General features: G+C 42.9%; 1 protein-coding gene across 1 annotated transcript in view; it reads left to right on the top strand.

The window, feature by feature from the left end:
- The window catches only part of SLIT3 (slit guidance ligand 3), a 606,956-nt gene that overhangs the window by 429,574 nt on the left and 154,746 nt on the right, over window positions 1-22,636 (top strand). The window contains exon 6 of the mRNA XM_039247657.1: window positions 21,599-21,670. Within this exon, the coding sequence (XP_039103588.1) occupies window positions 21,599-21,670 (72 nt within the window). The remainder of the gene's footprint in view (window positions 1-21,598; window positions 21,671-22,636) is intronic.

The raw sequence follows: 22,636 nt of genomic DNA, 5'->3' as shown, positions 1-22,636 counted from the left end.
GCTGATTCTATAAGGATTAAGAACCACTGGTGGGGCACCTGGGTGGCTCAGTCATGAGCCGACTTCGGCTCAGGTCATGATCTCACGTTCGTGGGTTCAAGCCCTGTGTCAGGCTCTGTGCTGACAGCTTAGAGCCTGGAGCCTGCTTCAGATTCTGTATGTCTCGGACTCTCTGCCCCTATGAGCCGCCCCTGTCCAATGCTCTGTCTCAGTATCTGTCTCAGAAATAAATAAAACATTAAAATTTTTTCTTAAAAAAGAAAACCACTGGCATGCTGGATTAGGACTTGGCAGTGACATGAGAGAAATCTAGGTCTGAGTCCCGGCCCTCCCCACTGATCTTGAGCAAGTTGCTAATTTTTCCAAGCTTTTTTTTTCCCCCCCATGGAGACTAAAGGCAGTACCTAAATCAGATAATGTTTGAACCCACACATAGTGAACACTTCAAATGTGAGTTATTATTATCTAGTGGAATTGTTATAACAGCCCAGCGAGGTAGGTGGGATTATTCCTCCTTTCAAGATGAAGTTTAGACATAGCAAAGCTCAGCAGTTCGCAGAAATCACACAGCAGAGCTCAAATTTGAACCTAGATCAATCTGACTCAAACTGCTAACGATTCTTAAAACAATAGTGTGAAATCAGTCAAGAATTGAAATAAGAGCAACGGGCCTGGAACATAAGGGGTGGGAGACTCAGCTTGCTTGGGAGATGTCTGTGAGAGGCACTGGTTGTGGCTCCCATTGACTCCTTTGTGTCTAATGCCCTGGCCTTTGTTGCTCTTAATTTGTCAACCCCTTGGAATGTTGTCAGTAGAGGAGGTGCCCTGTCCTGACAATGGGTTGGAGAATGTGGGAGGGCCTCATCAGAGAACAAAGCCTCCCTTTCAGTTACTTTGAGGCCTTTGTCTCCCCCAAATAGTGTAGAGTGGAGGATCTCTGGTTTTCTTGGGAGCCTTTCTGGGCTTCTCCCTGTGAGTGCCATACAAACTGGGGGATGGTCTGGCCAGCTTGAAGTTTATGCTGACTACACTGCACCAGTGAACCGTGACCCCGGCTGGGCCGTGAGAGCTTTGCCATCTGCCCGAGACCAATATAATCCACACATCTTGTAGGGAGAAGGGAAAAGTCCTCTAAAAAAAGAGATGTCAAAACGCTTCCTCAAACATGGTTACTCCATGAGGATGATATTTTTACCTAGGGTGGGTGGGCGGGCAGGTGAAGCCCAAAGCCCACTACTACTGCTGTTAGGAAAGAAAAAACATTTTTGAGATAAGGAATTAAGCAAGTAGAGAATCTAGTTAATATATCATTAAGACTTCTTATAAAATTAGGTTACCAAACCATCTGTTCTCATTTTTTTTAAAAAAGAACTATGAAAGGTACATTTAAAAGTGTGAATATAATTTTGCATATGTGTATGTTTGCATAAGGAGTAAAGTCTGAATGATATAAACCAAGATGCCAATAATGGTTAACTGTAAATGGTAGGAATTTAGGTGATTTTAATTTTTTAGTCAATTTTATTGAGGCATAATTTACCTACAGTAAAATGGATCCATTTTAACTATACAGTTCAGTGCATTTTGACAAGGATATAGTATGTAACCATCACCCAAAATGTGCTTTGTATTTGTATACAGACAGCCCCCTCTCCCCCTTACCCATTCCTCAATTCTGGCAGGAACCAACCTGCTCTTAGCTATTAATGTTTTACCTGAGAAGCTGGTTCATATAAATGGTCTCATACAGTGTGTTGTCTTGTGTAACTAGCTTCTCTCACTTAGTATAATGTTTTGAAATTCATCTTATGTTGTATTGTCTATTGGCAATCTGTTCTTTTTGATTGCTGAATAGTACTCCATGGTATGGATGGACTACAAAATGTTTATCCATTCTCCTGTTGATGGGCATTTGGGCTGTTTCCAAGTTTGGGTTATTATGGATAAAGTTGCTATGAACTTAGGCTTATGTTTTCATTTCTCTTGGATAAATACCTAAGAGTGAGTTTGTTTTATTTACTTTTTTTTAGTTTATCTATTGACCAATATTTTTAACATACATTACTTTAACAGCAATCAGAACAAATACCAGTGTAGTATATACACCATATCCCATTGTTTGTTAGAAAGCTGATATAAGTTGGGAAAGCAACCCTTAATATATTTTGGCCATGAAGCTCTTGATTCCAGGGTGGTACATCCAACTGCTCCCTATGAGATGACTAAAGAGATTCTTTTCTTGAGTGCTTGCTGTGAATTCATGGGACACTGAACTGGCAAGGATGTTGAGCAGTATTTTACACTGGCAGAGGGAATGTCACCAGTATAACGCCCTTAACGAGCAATCTGGCAACCGCTATCAAATGTGAAAATATGCGTACCTCTCAATCTATCCTTTTAACTCTGATAAATTTGTTTTCAAGATGAACTTACACAAGTCCCCAAATGATGTATAGGTGAGTGTCATTTGTAGCAACGATGTCTTGGAAGCCACCTAAAAGCCTGTCAGTAGGCCACGAGTTAAATGAGTCATGGTATGTCATTTACTGGACTGTTATAGAGTAGTTACAAGCAATGAGATTGATCTTTGTATACGATACAGAGCAGGATCCAAAGCTGATAAATGAGAAAACAAGATGCAGGAAGGTCAGTAAGGTTTTTATCATTTGTGTTTTTAAAACCTTATGCTTGTATTTGTTCTCATATGCTCTTATATTTGTGAGGAATTTGTGGACACATTTATGGGAAACTCTAATAGTTGCTGCCGGGGAAGCTAAGTTGCAGAACAGGAGGGATAAGGTAGGAGGGGTATTACATTTTACTCTAGACTTTTTGATGCCCCTTGACCTTTTCTTCATAATGTGCATATATTTACATATTAAAAAAATTGTGGGTTAAATCCGTCTGATCTCAGCCCAAAGAATGGGAGCTCTCTCATTTCACTTGATTCCCTGGTATGACATAGGTAACAGAGAGTGCTTTTCCGAGCAAGAACTCACAAGACTGAGCCAGCCATGCCCCAGGCTACCTGTCTCTGTCACAGTTGACCCTCCATAACTGGAAACTATGATCATTACCATTTGCATAAATACAACCACATTGACCCACAGTTCTGGCTGCCAGTTTTGAATGAGGGGAATTATTTGTATTCCATAGGCATTTCTGATTGTGACCTTGACCAGCCCTGAGATATCTTTCAACAACGAATCACCAGCAGCCAACCCCATGACCTTTGGAAAATGAATTTGCCGCTGTTGGGCTGGCCCCAGTTCTCTTGCCCAAGTAAAATGTCAATTAGATCACTGGCTGAATGTCGCTTTTGTCTACTTAAGCATATTCAGCTCACAAACGCACAAATGTTTGCTTGATTCTTTCTTAAAAAAAGATTCCACACCCAAGTTCAAAGTGTGCTCCTGGCTCTGAGTGGTCACTGAAAGAAGCCAATGCATTGATTCATTGGGAAGATACAAATATTGAGTCATTATTCAGTTGTCGGGCAAGCCAAATGGTATGGTGTTGCGAACAGCCTGCATTTAATTTGGGTTTGTGAACACTCTCGTCTCATGGCATGGGGGTCTTGTGCACAGCATTTTTCTCCTCCTTCTCTCCTAGCCTGCTATCTAAACCACATGATGAAGAAGATAAAACCAAACTTAGATGATCTCCAGGAGTTATAGACAAGAGAGAAATTAATGGAGAATGGGAGAGGGCTGAACAATGGAGATCCACCCTAGAACCATAGAATAAGAAGACACTGCCAGGCAATAAAACTTTAATTAACTGTGACCCCAGTTTCTGGAGTCTTCTGCACTAGACTCTAACACATTGCACTGGGGTTGAAACACAAAGGGTTGTCCCAAAATTTCCTTAAGCAGAATATCCCTGCGCCTATTCCTTTTTATCTGCCTTTTACTGCTTATACCTTATTTTAAATAGCCCAAGGGATTCCTTTGGTCCTGAGTGAGTCTTCAGCCTGTTTTCTAGCTACAGGGAAAATATATAGACCGCAACTCCAAGATTCTGAACTTGCACTCTACTTTAGAAATGGTCCCATTGTGTCCTCCAAAGAGAAGGCCAGTCTCTACTAGTTACATCTCGCATCCATAGCCTATTAAGTGATGCTCCTGCTGCCAACAACCAGCTGCTACATTTAAAAGGGCTCATCTCTGCCCTGTACACAAAAATCCCAAGGACCCCAAGCTAGGGACTTCTGCTTTGAATTTTGAGGGGCTTCCTTATTTTGTGTCTCAGAGGTTAAATGGTTTGAGTCAAGTCTTTTTGGGTCCTCTTCACCTGTCTCAGGCCATTTTAGGATGAGCACTGGCACTCAGCTTACTTTTGGCTCCATTATGAAATTGCTTCATAGCACTTGCACCTTCCTAGCAATTAAGATAGACCGTGTGCAGTTGGGGGAACCTGCTGTCAACCAGTATAATTGAGTTGTGAATGTGCAAATTTTCTCTGCTGGATTGTTCATCACAGAAGAGGATCCTTCTCAGTAGACTATTAATCCAAATGCCTTTTCTGGAATCAGCTCCTTAATGCAATTAGATTTCCTAAAATGAATTCCTTTCTTTGCCCATTTTACCACTGAGACAAGTATGAGCTGTGCTTTTATAATAAGTGGTTTGGCTAGTGTGCAATTCCTCTACTGCAGCCAGCCTCTCTGCCTGTTGAATTGAGGACCTGGAATTCAGGTCGCTTTACTTTGACTCCTAAACTTAGCCAAGCTAGAAAGGACTTGAATATGCAGTCCACAGCTCTCCCTTTTTAAAAGGTGGTGATTTATCTTGTCCAGAACCTTTCAGACAATGAACAGGAATTGTGACCAAAACCTGGGTCCCTTAGACCTGTGCCTGGGTCTTGGTTTGTAAAGGTGAGTGAGTGATAACACAGGGAGGTGCAGTGCCCCTGGGAAAATAGTTCATTGTTACTCAGAGCCATCTGAGAAATGAGCGGCAAACCATGCAGGGAGGGCCGCATAGGCAAGCACCGGAAGCAGGAGGCAGAAGCCGGAGCAGAGGGAAAGCAGAGGCCTCAGCCTTGATTGAGGTTTGCTTGGGAAAGATGAGGCAAGGCAGAGCAAACACCTTAGTACGCCTAGTTTGAATCATTCCAGTGTGCTTTGGGGTGTGGGGACTGTCCCTAGGGGTCTATTGCCTGGCCTTGGGTGATTAAGAGAAGGGGAAATTGGCCTGGTATGTGTGTGTGTGAGAGAGAGAGAGAGACAGAGAAAGGTGGTTGTTACAGGGATGAACTCAGGATCAGGTGGTTTGTGTGTGAAAGACAGGCTCCCTGACAAGTTGTTTACTACCTCGAGGAATCAACTAGCTCTGTGAGAGGACATCTCTTCTCAGTCAGCAAGATCCCCATACCCCTCCCCACTCCCAGATGTCAAACAGTCATAAAATATAGAAAATAAAAAATATGATGGATATGCCCCTAAGTCCCTGGGACTCAATTCCTTTTTAACCCCCCACCTCCTCACCACATGCAAAGTCCTAGATTGAAAGGGCCTTGGATTGAAAGGATCAAGCATCCCTGGATTCTAGGGGCATTCAGACTTGACAATACAATTTGATCATCATTCACTGTCTTTTTTTTTTTTTTTTTCATCTGTATATCCCATGTCAGTCTTCCCTTCCCAAGTAGTGTGACCTAAGGGGTTTGTGATCAAGCCCTCACTGTTCTGAAAGTGTTATCTTAGGATTTAAAACAACTATTCCTCTCTCTGATCCTATCTTTCATTTTCTTTAAAAATGATGGACTTGGACTGGATGGTCTCTAAGATTGCTTCCAACACTGAAATTCTACGACTCTACAGTTGCCATCACCCAGAGAGCTGGAATCTCCTTCAGCAGGGTAGAGGGCCATAGTAGGTGATATTGTTAATGACCTAGAAGCAAACAGTGGTGCTCTGAAGTTAGGTGGATGGAAGAGTAGGCAGGTGACTGTTGCCCAAGAAATAGCGTTACGGTTTGCTATCGGGGTGCAGAAAATAACTCCAAGGAAGAGAGCTCATTAGGACCGAAAGACTTGGCTCTCCTATTCCCTTTCTCCCCCACCTCCTCTTGCCCCCACCCCTGAATAAAACAAAAAGGTCATCTTCTCCTACACACACAGAGAGATTCTTTTCTGAAATATGTGGGAGGCATAAAATAGCAAATGCCGTCAGATCTCAAGTTGGGCAAATACAGAGACAGCATTTTCAGTCTCATTGAAAAGTAGTTGTCAGAAATATGCCATTCATTCAGAGTCTCTAAGTGCTCTGTCAAGCTTTAACTTGATTAAAATTGAAAACCACACTGCTTGAAAACCAAACGCAAAATCGAAATCTCTTTACTCAGTGCTCTTAGATTCTGAAGCCTGGGCTTATGGATTATCCCTCAGTTAATTTATGCCATCTTTGTGCCATACATTAATTTTGAATATATTTGTTGAAAATTTCCTGTAGCTTGCATTTATGGTTGTCAAAGGGGCTTTTATCTTGAAAAAAATGGTGCTGGTTTTAATTACAATTCTAAATAGCTTCATAACCATCGTGAACCCTGGATTTACATCATCTTTATGACAGCCGCGCAATTCCCGCTTTATTGATTTTGTCATTTGCTTCATTATAGTTAATGCAAACCTTTTGTACAGACACAATTCTGGTGCTGTGCTCTTCTGGGAGGGGTTCGCATAGAACATCATGACTGAAAGAGACCCCATCCCTCCACCTCCTGCTTCCATTGCAGTGCTGACCGAAGGAAAAATCAGGACGGGAAATAGTTCCAAAGTGGCTATCCATCACAGACAAAGGAAATGTTAGCTCTGATTATCCAACCCTTTTCACTGATCCAATGGGTTCTGACTTTTCCTTTTTGAAATCATGGGAATGGCATCGCTCGTTGTGGAAGGACTGTTGGGTTCACCCCACCCCAAGCCACACATGTCCTCTGTGTTCAGAGAAGACCTGCGATAGCAGTGACCACCTTCCACATTTCACATGCAAACCCGCGCTACACGCAGTCCGTCCAGGGGAAAAGGGGCTGAAGCGTATTGGGATGTAAATGTGTCGTGTCCTATGCTGAGCTTACTTCCCAAGTTTGAGTGCCCAAAGAGTGAGTGCTGAACCTAGGATGGAAAATTGAAACCTTATCTGGTGAATTTGAAAAGGAATTTTTTAAGGAAAAAAAAAAGAGTGAGAGAGCTTGGGGAAGTATAAGAAATAGCTTATCCATTTGTATCCATCAGGCACAGGCTTCAGAAAGCCAGCAGTGGCTGAGGGAACGAAGAAGGGTCCTGGACACCCCCTAAGTAAGGGAGCTTCTTTGGGGCAGTTTGTGGATAAAGGCCAGGATGCTATCTAGGTGGACATCTAGAGTTGGGACAGTTGAGAAAACAGCACTTTTGGCCTCAAAATGAGCATTTTCCCTTTCAGGTCCAGCTTCAAAGGACCCTGCTTTTCCCAAAGCAAGGGTTTTAAGAGAACTAGCCTTTAGGCAGGGTGTAAAATAAGGTGAACTTGTCAGAAAGAGCAGTGTGAGTCCAAAGATCATTTCAGGACGGGAGAGGGGTCTCATTTCTAATGTGCTTTAGGGGCAAACCTGGGAAAGAAAGTCCTAGACGGCTTTGTCTTCCCTGGGACCTCCCAGGAACTTCTCGGTGAATCACTCAACTGGAGGGTGTGACCGGGATGGCCTTGTCCTCTTCTGCCTTTATACACTGTATTGTCGTTTCTAAACTCTCGTTTTGCCAGTCCCCAATTTCATGGGTGACTCTAGCCTTAGCTTTCTGAGGCCACTCAGAAAAGTTAGTGAGTACTTTTCAAAAGTTGCCTCTGGGACTGACGGGATGGGGAAAGATGCCATTTCTGACCAGGAAGAGGAGATATCTCAAGGAGATGAGGTAGAAGGAGCCACAGCAGCCCAATCCCTTATTTCTAACCCCATAAATATGCAAAAGCTTGAGAGAGCTGGTCTTATTCTAACTAAGAAATGCTACATGAATCTCTACCCATTAGGCACTGTTGTGGGCTTTTGAGCTCAGTGGGTTTCTGTGGAGAATTTTGGCAGAAGTTAATACCACTTTTTGTTCATTCTTGTATTTTTTTTCTAGCTTGTTCAGACCTCCACGGCCCCTTTCCTAACTGTTTCAGGCAGGGGAACCTCATATTTGCATTCTCAACATGCTGCACTAAAAATGACATCGACTCCTCAGATAGTACCTGTAACAACAAAATGAGAAAATTCTCATGTGAGGACTTCAGGGGCTGGATTAAAATTCTGCAGCCCCGAATATCAACTCTGGAGGGGTGCACTGAAATCATCTATTTCACAGCTCTGCTTTACTGATAGGAAAATTTTAGCCCAGAAGTTAGGCCATGACCCAGCAAGGTCAGAGATCTTTGTCATTTGATTCCTAAGCAGACTTTATTTTTTCCCACTCAACCATACCATCTGAGATAAACTCTACTGCTGGAAAATGAGAAAAAGAAAATCATCCTTTTTCCTTTTTCCCTAGTACGGTGCTTCTTATCCTCAGTTCTGAAGTGTAAGCCATGCTCTCATTTCCCTTTCCTGGAATCAGGGGAGGAATTAGAAGCTGATTTCAGGCTTGACATGACCAGCTAACTAGCAGTAACCGCAGTGGAAAACCAGAAGCCTTCAGTCCTGACATGGAAGCTTGTTGCTAGAACTGGCCCTCACCATGTCCTCAGGTGGGAGCTGTTTCAGTAGGGTCCCTCTGGCTTCTAGCCCTTTCTGTCCTCTGTTTTCTGGCCTCTTCCTTCTATTAATTTGGATTCATTCAGCTCCCTGAGACCATGTGGCTGTTCCAGACTCCTGAGAAGTTAGAGAGGGAAGAGTAGGGAGATGAAAATGACTCCCCATTTCTACCCAGTCTTACCTTCCTCTCTTTCCCCAGGAGCCTTGTCCATGGGGATCCCAGAGTCCCCAGCAGGGAAGACTTCTGGTCAGAGACACTTCCCTCTCTGTGTGAAGGGGAAGAGCATGGCCTCCTTGCTAGCTTTCTTAGAGAGGGGAGCTAAAGAACCAATCTGAGGAATGGCAAGAAGGAAACTCAATACAGTCTACTGAGTTATCTGTGTTGGGTACTGATGGAGAAGAGGGAGCAGTGATGAGGACAATACAAAATAGTGGCTAATCCCACAACATTTTACATTTGACTTAGGAATTGGGCAAATAATCTCTCCCCCTTCCATCGAGTTTTCCATCCTCATTCTCTTTGCTTAAACTGGTGTTTTGTTTTGTTTTGTTTTGTTTTGTTTTGTTTTGGCTTGGCTTGGCTTGGCTTGGCTTGGCTTTTTTTACTGAGTGCAAAGTGACAGGTAGTGTCCCCAAAGCCAGTTAGGAGAGTTTTTAAATTTGCTATAAATAATCCCCAAAAATAGGTGGATTAACTCTCCCCATGTTTCTTTCCTTCCTTCTCTTTTGTCTTCAGATGCCAAGATACTTCTTTTCACATGAGGTAGAACTGGGTTTGCCTCCTGATGGTGCCTAGCATAAGATCTGGCTCTGGGCTTCCTTGCCTTTGTGATGATGTCACTGGAAAATTACCTTCACAATGTGATGCTCTCTTAAAGCCCCTCCTTGCCACAGAAAGAACAAGCCCCTCTGTAGTGGGGGTTGCAGTTCAGATAACAGAATCTACCATTTTAAAGGGTACACAATTCACTGGCATTTAGTGCATTCACAATGTTGTGCATCCATCATTTTGATCTAAGCCAAATTCATGCCCCCAAAAGGAAAACCCATACCCATTAAGCAGTTACTCCCCACACCTCCCTTATCCTCACTTCCTGCCACGTATCAATCTGTTTTCTGTTTCAGTAGATTACCTGTTCTGAGTATTTCACATAAATGGAATCACATAGTATGTATGCAGTTACATCTGGCCCTTTCACTTAGTATAATTTTCATATTTCACTCAAATTTTCACAGTTCACCCATATGTTGCAGCAGGCATAGGATCCCATTCCTTTTTTATGACTAAATAATATTCTATTGTATGGATATGTCACAATTTGTTTACTTGTTCATCTGCTGGTAAACATTTGGGTTGTTTCTGCCTTTTGGCTATTGCAAACAGCATTTATATTCACATTTGTATACACGTTTTTGTTTTAACACCTGTTTTTAGTCCTTTGGAGCACACACCTGGGAGTAGAATTGCTGGGCCTGGGAGTAGAATTGCTGGGCCATCAGATAACTCCATGATTAACTTTTGAGGAACCCCCAAACTGTTCGAGGCTGCACCATTTTATATTCCCACTAGCACTGTGAGAGGCTCCTTGTTTCTCCACATCACTTTCCAGCTTTTTGATTCTAGCCATCCTAGTGGGTATAAGGTGGTAGCTCGTTTTAACCCTCCAGGGTTGTGTACCATGCACTTCCTGTGTGCCAGGCACTATGGGGCAGGTGCAGCTGTGAGCAAGACAAACCCTGCCCTACTCTCCCATTGCCAGTCCAGGCACTCATTATTCATTAAAAGTAATGGTCATGAAAAAGAAGCCAGCCTTTTCCTAGAGTATTTCAGTTCTGTACATTAGCTGGATCGAATGTGGTTATCAGCACTGCCCATGTTGCTGGGTTTGATGCCCCCTTTTTCAGCAGTTAATTACAGGGACCTTGATGTCCCCTTACAGTGAGCTTACAAGACATATTTTAATTGGCTTCTGCTGCCACAAAGACACCTTTGAGTGACACCTCACTAATGGCCACCGATCCTGCACATCCCAGGACATGACCTGGTTAGTACTGCCCAGTTGTTTCAGGTTGTACTTTAGAAGACAAGCCTGTGTCACCACTGGGGAAGGCCATGATTAGGAAAGATTGATTAAAATCTGCGCAATTTGCCAGTTGCCTGGAGCAAAGAGAGCCATTTCCTTGAATGTGCCTCAATGTTGCTCAAGAAAGCACTAAGCTATCCCATGCTGGTCAGAGGCCACCTCCCAGGTTCCAACACGCAGCTTGAAATTATAGTATCTCCTTAAGGTGTAGGTGCCTGCCCATTATCGTCAGCAACTAGAACCCAAATCATTCTGCTTCCCCCAGTTAAATGGCATGGGACTTCCAGGGAATCTAATGGAGAGACACAGGGGACAGTGAGGGGAAACCGTTGAATTACTGCCCTCAACTACCATATTCTGGGTAAGAATGCCTGAATACCACTGACATATGTATGCCAAGACCAAACCTTCACTCTTCTCACTATCCTCTGCCCAACCGAATATAAGTGAGTTAAGTCCACACGGTCCTAATATAGGCCCCCTATCTTTGCACTTTGGAAGTCAGAGAGAGGGATGGATAGCAATGGAGTGTAAGCCCTGAGGCCCCTAGATCAGGGAGACCGGTTTTACCCTGACTCTCTGATGTATTAACTGAGTTGCCTTGAAGATGCTACATAACCTCTCTGAACTTCGGTTTCCTTATGTGTTTACAATTAGCCCTACTACTGTGAGATAAGTGCTTTAATAGAAGGATGACCAAAGGGTCAGGAGGTTTGGAGAGAGTTCATTTTGCTGAGTTTGCACAGGAAGGTTTCCTAGAGGATGTAGCCTAGAGGATACATCCTTGATGGATGAGAAGGGATTCCCCAGACAGAGGAGGCAGGAAGGACTAACACAATGAGGCATGGAACCATGCAAGCACTTGGTACCCTCACGTATTGCCTGCAGAGTGGGTGGAGCGGTGCCATGCTGAGGAGTCTGGGCTGTGTGCAGAGAAGGAACACCACCTGTAGTCATTATCATTGTGAGCATGGACAGCCTTGGGTTCAAGGCCAAGCTAAGAGACTGAACTCTCGATGTCTTACTTACTTTCTCTGTAAAACAGGGGTTGTGATGCTTTGAGACCCAGCTGAGATAAGACACTGAAGACGCCCAGCTCAGTAAATGGTGACTAGGTGCAGTTATGATTGTGGTTATGTTATTATAATTTGTCATGTTGGCCTCAGGGAGTCATTAAAGGCTTGTGTCCAGATGAAGGAATGTTAAGATTAAGAAATTATACACCATTCGGGCTCCTGGCTGGCTCAGTCAGTGGAGCATGTGACTCTTGATCTCAGAGTTATGAGTTTGAGCCCCATGTTGTGTGTAGAGATTGCTTAAAAATAAAATCTATAAAAAATTATAGACAGTAGTGTGGCTTTTGACTATTTTTGGTGCTCAACGCACAACTTGGTTGGTTATTAATTTAAAATGGCCACCAAGGAATGGGGTTCAATTTTATAATCACCCTCCCTAAAGGTTCTCACCTATGGAATTGTAAATATGGGCCCATATTGACATCATTCTCCCAGTAAGAGAAAAATTTGTATTTTCTTTCATGTGGTTTTTCTTTAAAAAAATTTTTTTTTAATGTTTTTATTTATTTCTGAGAGAGAGAAAGACAGTGTGAACAGGGGAGGGTCAGAGAGAGAGGGAGACACAGAATCCAAAACAGTCTCCAGGCTCTGAGGTAGCTGTCAGCACAGAGCCCAACACGGGGCTCAAACCCACGAACCGTGAGATCATGACCTGAGCTGAAGTCGGATGCTTAACTGACTGAGCCACCCAGGCACCCCTCATGTAGGTTTTTGATGGCTTCTCATATTTCAATCTCCTATCAGCTAGAGAAGTGCAAAAAGCATGTGAGTCTGAACTGCTGCCCTCAGTCCAGGGGAAAAACAAATATTGAATATCTCAAATAATAGATTCTTTGGTCTGGGACAGAAGAAGAAGGGATAAAGGGATAGGCTCAAAGCACAGAAGGATCTGAATAAGATGAACAGGAACGTTTTCTTAAGAATCTCATAAGAAATTGACCTCAGGCCACGTAACTTCAGATCTGAAGGAGACTTTAGAGATTATATAAAATGAATTCCTGTATTTACTATTATTTCTTTCAAAGGAAAGAAAACTAATACCACAAATATATTTTCAGAGTGCATACATTCCATTACTTTCGTATTCAAAACTTCCTTTTGGGCTAAATGTTATTCCCTCCATATTTCAAGTGAAGAAACAGACTTGGGGACACTGGTGCTGTACATAAATTGGGTGGTTTATAAACAGTCTAAGATCAGGGTGCCAGGAGATTCTGTGTCTGCTGAGGGTCTGCTTCCCAGAGAGCCAGCTATCTTTTTGCTGTGACATTACATGGCAAGAGGCAAGAAATCTTTTCACCGCCCTTTTGTAAGGATACTAGTCTCATTCATGAGGGCTCTGCATTCATAACTAATCACCTCCCAAAGGCCCCACTTCCTAATGCAACCACTTTAGAGGAGAAGTTTCAACATGTAAATTTAGGGGAGACATGATCAGTCTCTAGCATTCTTGCTCCCCAAAATGCATATTCTTCTCACAAGGAAAATATATTTTGTTCCATCCCAATAGACTCAAACTCATTCCAGCATCAACTTAAAAATCTAAAGTACCAAGTCTCATCTAAATTGAGGCTCAAGGTATAACTTGTTTGGAAGAAAATCCCTCTCTAGTTAGGAACCTGAAAAATCAAACATGTGCTTCCAAAATGCAATGGTGGGACAGGCCTAAGACCAATATTCCCATTCCAAAAGGGAAAAATAGTAAAGAGGAGAGAAGTGACAAGCAGGGCCAGAGCAAGCCCAAAACCTTAAGACTCGAGAATAATCTTAGACTCTGTGCTCTGCCCTCCAGGCCCATTGAGGCAGGTGTGAGTCACTTCATTCATCAGCTAGAAATTTATGGGCGCCCCAGTCTTCCATTTTATAAAAAAAAATGGGTAGCAAATGTTGAGACCCTCAAAAAGTTAATTAAGTATGGGTTGGAAATATGAGTAAATTCAGAAGGTTTTAAATTTCTACACAAGAAATTTGTGTGATTCTCTTAAAAGGAGACAAAGCTCCTTCGAGGTGTTAGAAGGCCATTCCTGTCCTCCCTTGTATGGCTTTGATGGCTGGTCAGGGGGAGATCCTGGACCAACCCAAAGGAGAGCTGCTTACATCCTAAATTTGAATGGAACCCAGCATCCCACGGGGGCTCTGATGCCTGCAGCTGTTTCGATCCAGGAAGAAATACTCAGCTCTGGCTGTTGCATGTTGCTCATGTTCACATGGCTGGAATAGTTTCTCTAGAGTCCAGTGGGAAAATTTCTGAAACTCCCATGGGAATGTAAAAATTTAAAAACTCTGACAGTTTATGCTGATTGACTTGAAAACAGAAATAAAAAACCAGAGATGTGGATGATAACTTTCAAGCCTGTTAACAAAAGCACATTTCATCTTTCCGATTTCTCACTCCCTTTCCTTTCCACCAAGTAGGAACCCCAGATGGTTAACACTCCAGAGTGTAACTAGGGAAACCACAAACCTGCCCCAATTGCTATGGAGACAGCCTTTTTTGTTTGGTCTCTGAGTATTCATGACATCAGAAAGGAGGCCGAGAAAAACGCGGGTGCTTCTTACAAGGCATTTTAATTCCCAGTGAGGAGAGTTGAGAATACACACTAGGACATCTCAGCAACTTTCAGGGCTCCCACCAGCCCCGCTGTGGGTATGAGTGTGTTTGTAAAGGGACAGCCCATTTTACAGGAGATGCAGTGAAGAGCCTCGAGTTGATGTCATTGAAGGCTGTTTGTAAATCAACATGCCTTTTAAGGTTCAGGAAACTGGTGAAGAAATGATGTGCAGAGAATAATCTGTTTCCAGTGGAGTGAGCCCCAGGAATATAATTGGGGAACAACCACCACAGTTTTCTGGGACAGATGAGTTCCCCAGGATGGGTCTCAGAAGTTTCAGTGCTAAAACAAGAAATTTCCAGACACACTGGACATCCTGGATATAAAGCACTTTGGTCCAGTATCACAAAAAAGGGACACAAGAAAGGATGAATTTGAGATCAACCTCAAAATTGGAGAGCACAGTCTGCAACAAAAACCAAACTTCCTTGACCCCTATGGTCTAAAAGTGGCCACGAAGTGAATGAAACTCTCCTCCTCATGAATTCGGGGTGTTTTCATTTGATCTGCTTTTGTTTGGTCGGTTGGTTGTTTTTGTTGTTGTTTTATTTATCTAGAAATGCTAGAAATTGGTTTCAAATGGATACTCGTCCAAATTAAATGAGAGCTCAGCTTCTCCCTAGCAACTATCCTTCATGCTAAATTGGTTTGCAGGGATTTTCCCCCTGCATTTTTCAGCGCAAATTCATTTGCCAAATCCCCAACAAACCGGAAACTATGTAAACACAGAAGTGGAGTTATTGATATTTCCCAGTGATGTGTAAAACACCCCTTTATTCTCCAAGGTCTGGCGTGCCTCTTTGGTGCTAATCCATCATCTGTGTTTGCATTATTGCAGAGCTTGGTTTCAGGAGTATGTACTGGAGGGGATGCAGTTATTCTCCTGCTGAGAAGTTGCATGTGTTGAACAGCAATATGATACATACTTAATAAAAGGTATTATGCTAGCCATGTGGCAAAGTGCGCATAAGGATGCTTGTTGAAATAGATTCATGCTTCAATTTTTAACTAAGTTCTAAGCAGGATGTTCTGATCAGAGAGCTTAATTAACCTAGGATTCTGTCCTTTACACAGTGGGTGTGGTTGGTTTAAGTCTTTGGAATACTAACAGTGACTTAATTATCTAAATATATCTGTAAATATGACTGGAGATGGACACATTAAATTTCAGAGGTCAGCAGTCACTTCACCTATTTTATACTATGCATTTGCATTTATATGCATACAATAGGAGGTATTGGATGTAATTATTATGTAAGAAAAATAGGCATAAAGTTGTCATCTATAGACAGGAATCTTTGTGGATACATAAATAATGCATGGATTGGTAAACATATCAATATGCATGTGTTCTCGGGTCTGGTGGACAAGTGTACCAAATGTGCAAAATAATAGATTCACCTCTTTTTGTTCATTTGAGATGTTGTTTTAATGTGGAATTTCAGTAGCTCCTTAATGATGAGAAATAGTGACAATTCATTAGCAGACTGTGGCCTAGATCAAGTGTTTGATTTGCCTATAAAGTGTGGCCAGTACTCAGTTATATAGAATGTATGCTTTTCTTTTGAACATATTTTTCCCCTTTGCCAGTTAAAATAACCTTGAGCTTTTTTTTTTAAAAGAAAATGCTTCTGTAATTTGTTCTTCAACAATGATTTTTTAGAATGTTAAACTGTCATAAAAAAACAACCTTCTGAAGCACTACTGGATTTCTTGTTTTCTGCTTAAACAGAATATAATGGGGAGAAAAGAAACACCATGTCAGGGCTACTTCATGTTTTGTCTTCTGGCTTGTTTTAAGAAAGCAGGAATTCCCTCGAGTTGTTTGTTTGTTTGTTTGTTTGTTTTTAATAGTTGCAATGATTCAAGTACACTTCCAGTATGTATGTGTAGGAACATATATTTTTCATCAAAAACAAATTTGAATTAGTTTTTAGAATTCCCTTATACCTTTTAAGATAATCAAGATGGAAAAACCACAGGTAACACTTCTTCCAAATATTTTCAAAGGTTGTCTTACACTTCGTTCTGTATCCTAGGCACCTAATACAGTGTGAACATCTACTAACACTCGGTTGCTCTTACGGGTTAATTAATTGTTGGATTCCGGGATCATGGGCTTGCTTTGAATTTCTCTTGCGAATTTCATGCAGAAGTCCTTCCACTTACTGTGTGCATTTTATGGAGATGGTTTTGCTTGGAAATTAGCAAACTGTTTAATTCCAAAGAGCACTGAACCTTAGCTACTTCCCCCATTTAACGTGAGGGCTGCGGTCACGGCAACTGCAGTCCTGGAGCAAACGCTGCAGCTTGATTGGGGGCCCAGAGCAACAGTGCCCTTAGGCTAAGTTTAACCATCCAAGGGCAGAGATGCTGGGGTCGCCTAGAACCTCTGAATGAGAAGGAGACATCTGGATGGATGTGCCTTGGTATGTAGACTTTGTATCTAGATGACTAGTTGGGAATTCTACTTTTCCCCCAGATATCTAAAGCCTGTCTCTGGAGATTTCTATGTTCAAGGTATTTCCTCCTCATGGGGACTCAAATGCATCAGGGAAATCATGAAATTTTCTTTCTGCCTTTGTTCTTGTTGTGTGATGGTGGTGGTGGTTAGGACATAGGTACATTGCTCTTAATATTGTAATCAGTTTTTTAAAACCCTTTTTAAAGGATTTAGATCTGCTTCTTTAAGGTTTTGAACTGCAAAAATATTTCTATACTTGCCTCAATTATGAAACTCAAAATTGTGATTGAAGGAGATGAATTGCAATAATGTTATGCTTATGAATGGGAATTCTTACAAAAGCACTATCTCCCTGTTTGCTGTTGGGGAAGATTATTTTAGGTCCTCACTCACACTGGCTTTCCTTTCTGACTTGTTTATATTCTCAGAGTATAAAAATACAGTAGTCAGAAAGCTCCTTTCTGGGAGTCTGCACTTAGTTCTTGTCAGAGGAGTCCTTTCTAAATGGACTCTGGTATCATTTTAGCACACATTGTTTGCTGAAATCTGAGCTGCCCAGGGAAATTAGAGCAGTTAATTTAATATCGTGAACGTTTTGGGGCTTCCAGGCTTAGTCACAGGCAGGAAAGTGTAAATCAAATTGAGTTTTCTGTATAAAGTAGATGACAATGAAAGTTACCTCCGAAAAACAGTCAAACTTTCCTCCTTCCACTGCCTTCCTACTCCTCATCGTCACCCTGGGCCCAGAGAAATTTATGTTATTTCAACCTCCTCCCCAGAATCTTCCCCAGGGAGGGTCTGTATGGCAGAAAGCTCCCGATGTGGTCATAGAGGAAATGCTCTATCATTACCCTCTTGTTAATAGGGCCATGGGGCCACAGCCAGGACAGCAGAGCTCATGGCTTAGAGCTTCCCACCCAGCCCTGCTATACCTTCAGGACAAGGACTTACCCTGCAACCATGCATGACCAGCCGGGAAGTCCCTGGCACTGTGCTAGGCACCAGGGCAGGCTATTTTGTATGGTAAAAATGGATTCAGTAGCAGGGAAAAATATACCTCCTTCTGCCATGGAAAAATAGAGCGCCATCAGGCATCCTAAAACCACTGAGTTCTCTGTGCTCCCCTTTCCAAAGTTCCTTTTGCACGTACATGCCTCCTGAGTAATGGAGTATGGAGTGAGCAGTGGGCTTTTTGATTTGTTATTGAGAGGATCTTTGAATGAGTCCTTTTTAAAGCCTTGAATTGGACCTTTGACCTGAGAGCTTAGAACACAGTTCAGCAGCCTCCGTCAGCCCCCAGAAGCAAACTGCTAGCTAAGTCAAAGGCTTTGGCCTTAGCCCTGGAATGTTCTCTGTGTGTTTAGTTGTGCTCCACTCCTAACACCTGCAAAGAAATGCTGGGCTTGCATTTATTCTGTGTTCCCTACCCCATGCTTCAGGACTAGCTTTTGTGTGTCTGAGATGTAACTTTCAAAGAAAACGAACCCCTGTCTGAACCAAGTGTGTATTTACTTTGCTTTAGGGGCCTCACTTATTTGCATGAAATACCAGGATTGATTGCAGGCAATTAACGACTTTTTAGGAACATTCTGTTACTCAGTGCCATAAAGATATTAATAGCTGGACAGTGAAGTAATTCTCAGGTTTTTGTTTGCTTGATGCGACCCTCCTAGGCCTTATACCCCCATAGACTTCCCTAATGAAGGACACGGATGGGGACCACTGAGGCTGGAAGACTGTTTATCTGTGGGTAGAGTGAAAGGACACAATCTTGGTTATAATAAATGTTTTCCAGAAGAGCACACTTCTGCATAAATATTTGAAATTTTGATAACATTTCATACATTCTAAACCAGTCTATAAAAATACACCCACAGAGATGCTTCTTACATTGAAGCTCAGTTTTCCCCATTACTAATAAACGACTAGGTGTCAACTTGTGCCACCCACTGAACCTGTTTAAACATCATGGAACTGATCATGTGTGACACCTCTCTGCTTTCAGCCTTACATCGACCAAGCCCCTCCCTAAGACTCTGTCCTCACAACACCAGCACCTCTGGTGGCCCGGCTCCTATGGGACGTTGACTAGTGGGCTTTGTTTTTTGTCTTTTGCCCATGTCCTTTCCCCCACTCTTTCTAATCTCTTTCCACCACGTCATTCTTTCCATTCTTTTATATTTTTTAAGTTCTTTATTTATTATTTTGAGAGAGAGAGGGAGAGAGAGCAGGGGAGGGGCAGAGAGAGAGAGGGAGAGAGAGAATCTCAAGCAGGCTCCGCACCAGCAGCACTGAGCCTGACGTGGGGCTCAAACTCCCGAACCATGAGATCATGACCTGAGCTGAAACCGAGAGCCGGACACTTAACTGACAGAGCTGCCCAGGCACTCCTCCCTTTTTTCTAGGAGTTTCTCTTCTCCCCTGCAGATTGCATTCTTTCCATATAACATTCTGTACACTTAAGAGTATCCTGTTTGGTTTCTGGTGTTCAAAAAGAAAAGGAATAGAAAACACCTCACAGATCCAGCAAATAAGTAACATTCTAAAAGCAAGGACCTCTCTCTGAAATGTCTGCCCCAAAGCAGATAGATGCACAACAAACTGCCATCTCTACACACTCCCCCAGACTTCTCAATGTGATGATTTAGATACTTTTCTACTTAGGAGGATGCGGCCATTTTTGCCGAATTCAGCATATTTATTGAACAATTTCTTGGAGCCAAAAGCCAACTCCACTCTATTTCTGCTTGGTAAGGTTTGGTGGCCTTGGTGTGGGGCAGGGGTTGTTGATTCATTAGCCCTTAAACTGATGATAAATCTAGAAACTGGGTAGCAGTACTAGCCTGCCTTAACAGAACCTTTTCAGGGAATCAGTGGCCTCAGTACTTACGGGAAATCTTTGGAAAGGACATCCAGCAAACTCATGTTAGGAGAGACTCCGGAAGAATTCCGGGTAGCAAGAATGCTGAGATTTCACATGAGTGGGCATCAGCGAGAACTTTGAACAGTCAATGCAGAGGTTGCCGACCTAAAGAGTACCTCTGCTGCTTGAGATACCCATTTCCTATTTGTTTTTAAGTCCTAAATGTCTAAATCTTATATCATGAGCATTTATTGGGATGACTCTGTTCCCTGTGAAGTCGTGATAGAGCCCATCTATTGTGACACATGACATCAGTCTAATTGTACGTGTTTCATTCATGTGCACTTACAGAATTCTATATCTATCTGGTTGTTCGATGATCATAGTATTTTAATTTTAATTCCGCCTTCCTGCCGCAGGATATAAAACCCTCCGTGAGGGTTACCTAATGTATCATCGACACATCTTTTGCACAGAGTTGTTGGGATAGATTAGTACAAGTTACAAATGAAAATCCCAGCGTCAGGAAATCCCTCCATCTAAGAGGGGCTGATTTCTTCTGAGACAAAAGAAAAAAAGTCTCTAAGGGAGTTTCTCAGTACAGCCATACTTCTTTCGGCCATTCCCCCCAAAGACAGTGGTGTGTTCTGCACACAAAATACAATAGACAGTCTGGTGCTAATACACATTTTCTGTGTCCCATCTTTTATTTTAGCAAACAAATTACTGATATATAACATGATATTTGAGTTCAAACGCGGTGGTGACTTACACATCAGATCTATTTTGATTTAGAGATAATGGTATATATTTGTTATCCTTCAACTAAAATACCTCAATCCCCAACTAGAATGTATATTAGTCAAGCCATCCTTTTAAAAGACATTATTTTCATGCTCATAAGATGGAAAGGGAAATTTGAAAAAAAAAAAAAAAAAGGAGCCCTGAAATAGGTGCATTTAATTCTCCCCAATTTAAATGTAAGTGGTACATCTTTTAGGCAATAACAATATTCCTTTTTTTTCCCCCATCAGGAATGCTTCCATCAATGGATTTCTTTAATGTTGATGGTGGTTGGTGCAGTTTGAGGGAATCTGTATTTAGTCAGAAAATGCTTCAATAGAATGACCTACCAGATGGGCCCCATAACAAAGCACGGAGGCATCAAACCACCACAGACATTTGGTGCTTAGAATAATAAAAAGACTATAAAATTAGATTAGTTGAGTCTAATTTGGAATTGGTATATTCCCCATGCACCCTCGCTGCTCTTGGGCAGATAAAGCCTTGAGATTTAGCACTGTGTCAGAGCAGAAGACTGCAACTTCCAGTAAAGGGAGACGAGGGAGAGGGAGAGAGGGAAAAAAGCATTCTGGGAGGTCGCGGAGGGCAGAGCAGTGACCTCCAATGATTTACAGGCCTTTAGCTTAATGAAATTGTTTCAGTGACATGACGGTAAGAGCTCGTAATGGATTGGATGCCCTAATGTAATGAAATTACTCCCTTCTGCCTAAAAAAAAAAAAAAAAAAAAAAAAAGCGCAATTAATATTTACTGAGACCTGACAGCCTTTGGTGCGCTCGTCTGTGTAGTTCTCTCAGACAGTCAGAGAGCAGAGACGGAGCAGCGTGGCAGACAAGCTGGCTCTGCGCGAGCTCCTGGCGGGGACGAGCAGAGCCCGCCAGGGGTGGAGGGACAGGCGCTAGGGTGGCCGGGACGCCCGGCCCGGGCCGCCCAGCTCCTCGGCGCTGCCTCCACTCAGCCTTCATGCCCTCCCCTTGCTTTTCCACAGGCAACTGGACAACAACCACATCAGCTGCATTGAAGATGGAGCCTTCCGAGCGCTGCGCGATTTGGAGATCCTGTGAGTTGATTTTGCGACCGCTGCCTTGTGTGCGTGTGCGTGTGCGTGTCCGTGTGAGGAGGAGAGAGGGGGAGTGTATGTGCAGGGGGGTCTGTGTGGATGCATTTCTGTGTCTTCTGCTGCAGTGCTATTAAAATTGGGAACCAGGAGATCCCCCTGGCTCACCTTGGCCAAAGTGTTTGTAGGCAGCAAAGTGTGATTTCTCACCTCCCACGAACTGGGGTTCCTGCTAATTAAGTCTCAATTGAGTCCTTTCTCCCCCGGTGCTCCTGCGGTATTTGTTGCTGGGTGGAACAGATGGGCTGGAATAGCCCCCCCGGCGCCTGCCAGAGCGTTCAGGGAGAGTGTGTTTGAGTGTGGGCATGGGAAGAGACAGGTTACAGGTCTGGGGGATAAGTGAGGGGGTAAGACCAAGGGGTCAGTAAGAATCACCCAGAATCACAAAGGGACCTTGGCACAGGGCTGGGGGTGATGCCAAACAGCCCAGTGAAGTCTGGTCATGGGCGTTGCTCCTGGGATCTCCTCTTAGGTTTAAATCCAAACTTTAAGCAGTAACCTTAAAGTGGTAGGGTGAGGGCAAGATGAGAGGAGGTGGAATCTCACCCTATATAGCTTGTCTTGAGGAAAAAAATGTGTAGCTGCCTTTCTGTGCTCCAGATTTTCATATGGGTCTAACTTGATTTCAGAGGAGTCAGGGGGAGGGTGGGACTCAGCTAGGAATCATTCTGGGGTCATTCAAACTAAAGTTGAATTGTGTAAGAAAACATATTGATTGTTGTCACCCAGAGTGACACTTCTAACTGTCCCGGATTCGGAAAAAAATGGAAAGGAAGGCAATAAAGCCTAGTAGAACTTGTGTTGGGGGACATGTGGTTCAGTCCCAACTCAGCCCCTAATTAGCTGTGTGACCTTGGACAAGTCCCTTCTGCACTTGGGATCTCAGTTTTCCCGTTTGGAAAATGGAGG

Source organism: Hyaena hyaena, unplaced genomic scaffold, assembly GCF_003009895.1.
Source record: "Hyaena hyaena isolate Hyena2069 unplaced genomic scaffold, ASM300989v1 scaffold_300, whole genome shotgun sequence".
Taxonomy (NCBI): domain Eukaryota; kingdom Metazoa; phylum Chordata; class Mammalia; order Carnivora; family Hyaenidae; genus Hyaena; species Hyaena hyaena.
Note: the sequence above shows the minus strand (reverse complement) of the source record. Positions and strands in the feature narration are given on the sequence as shown.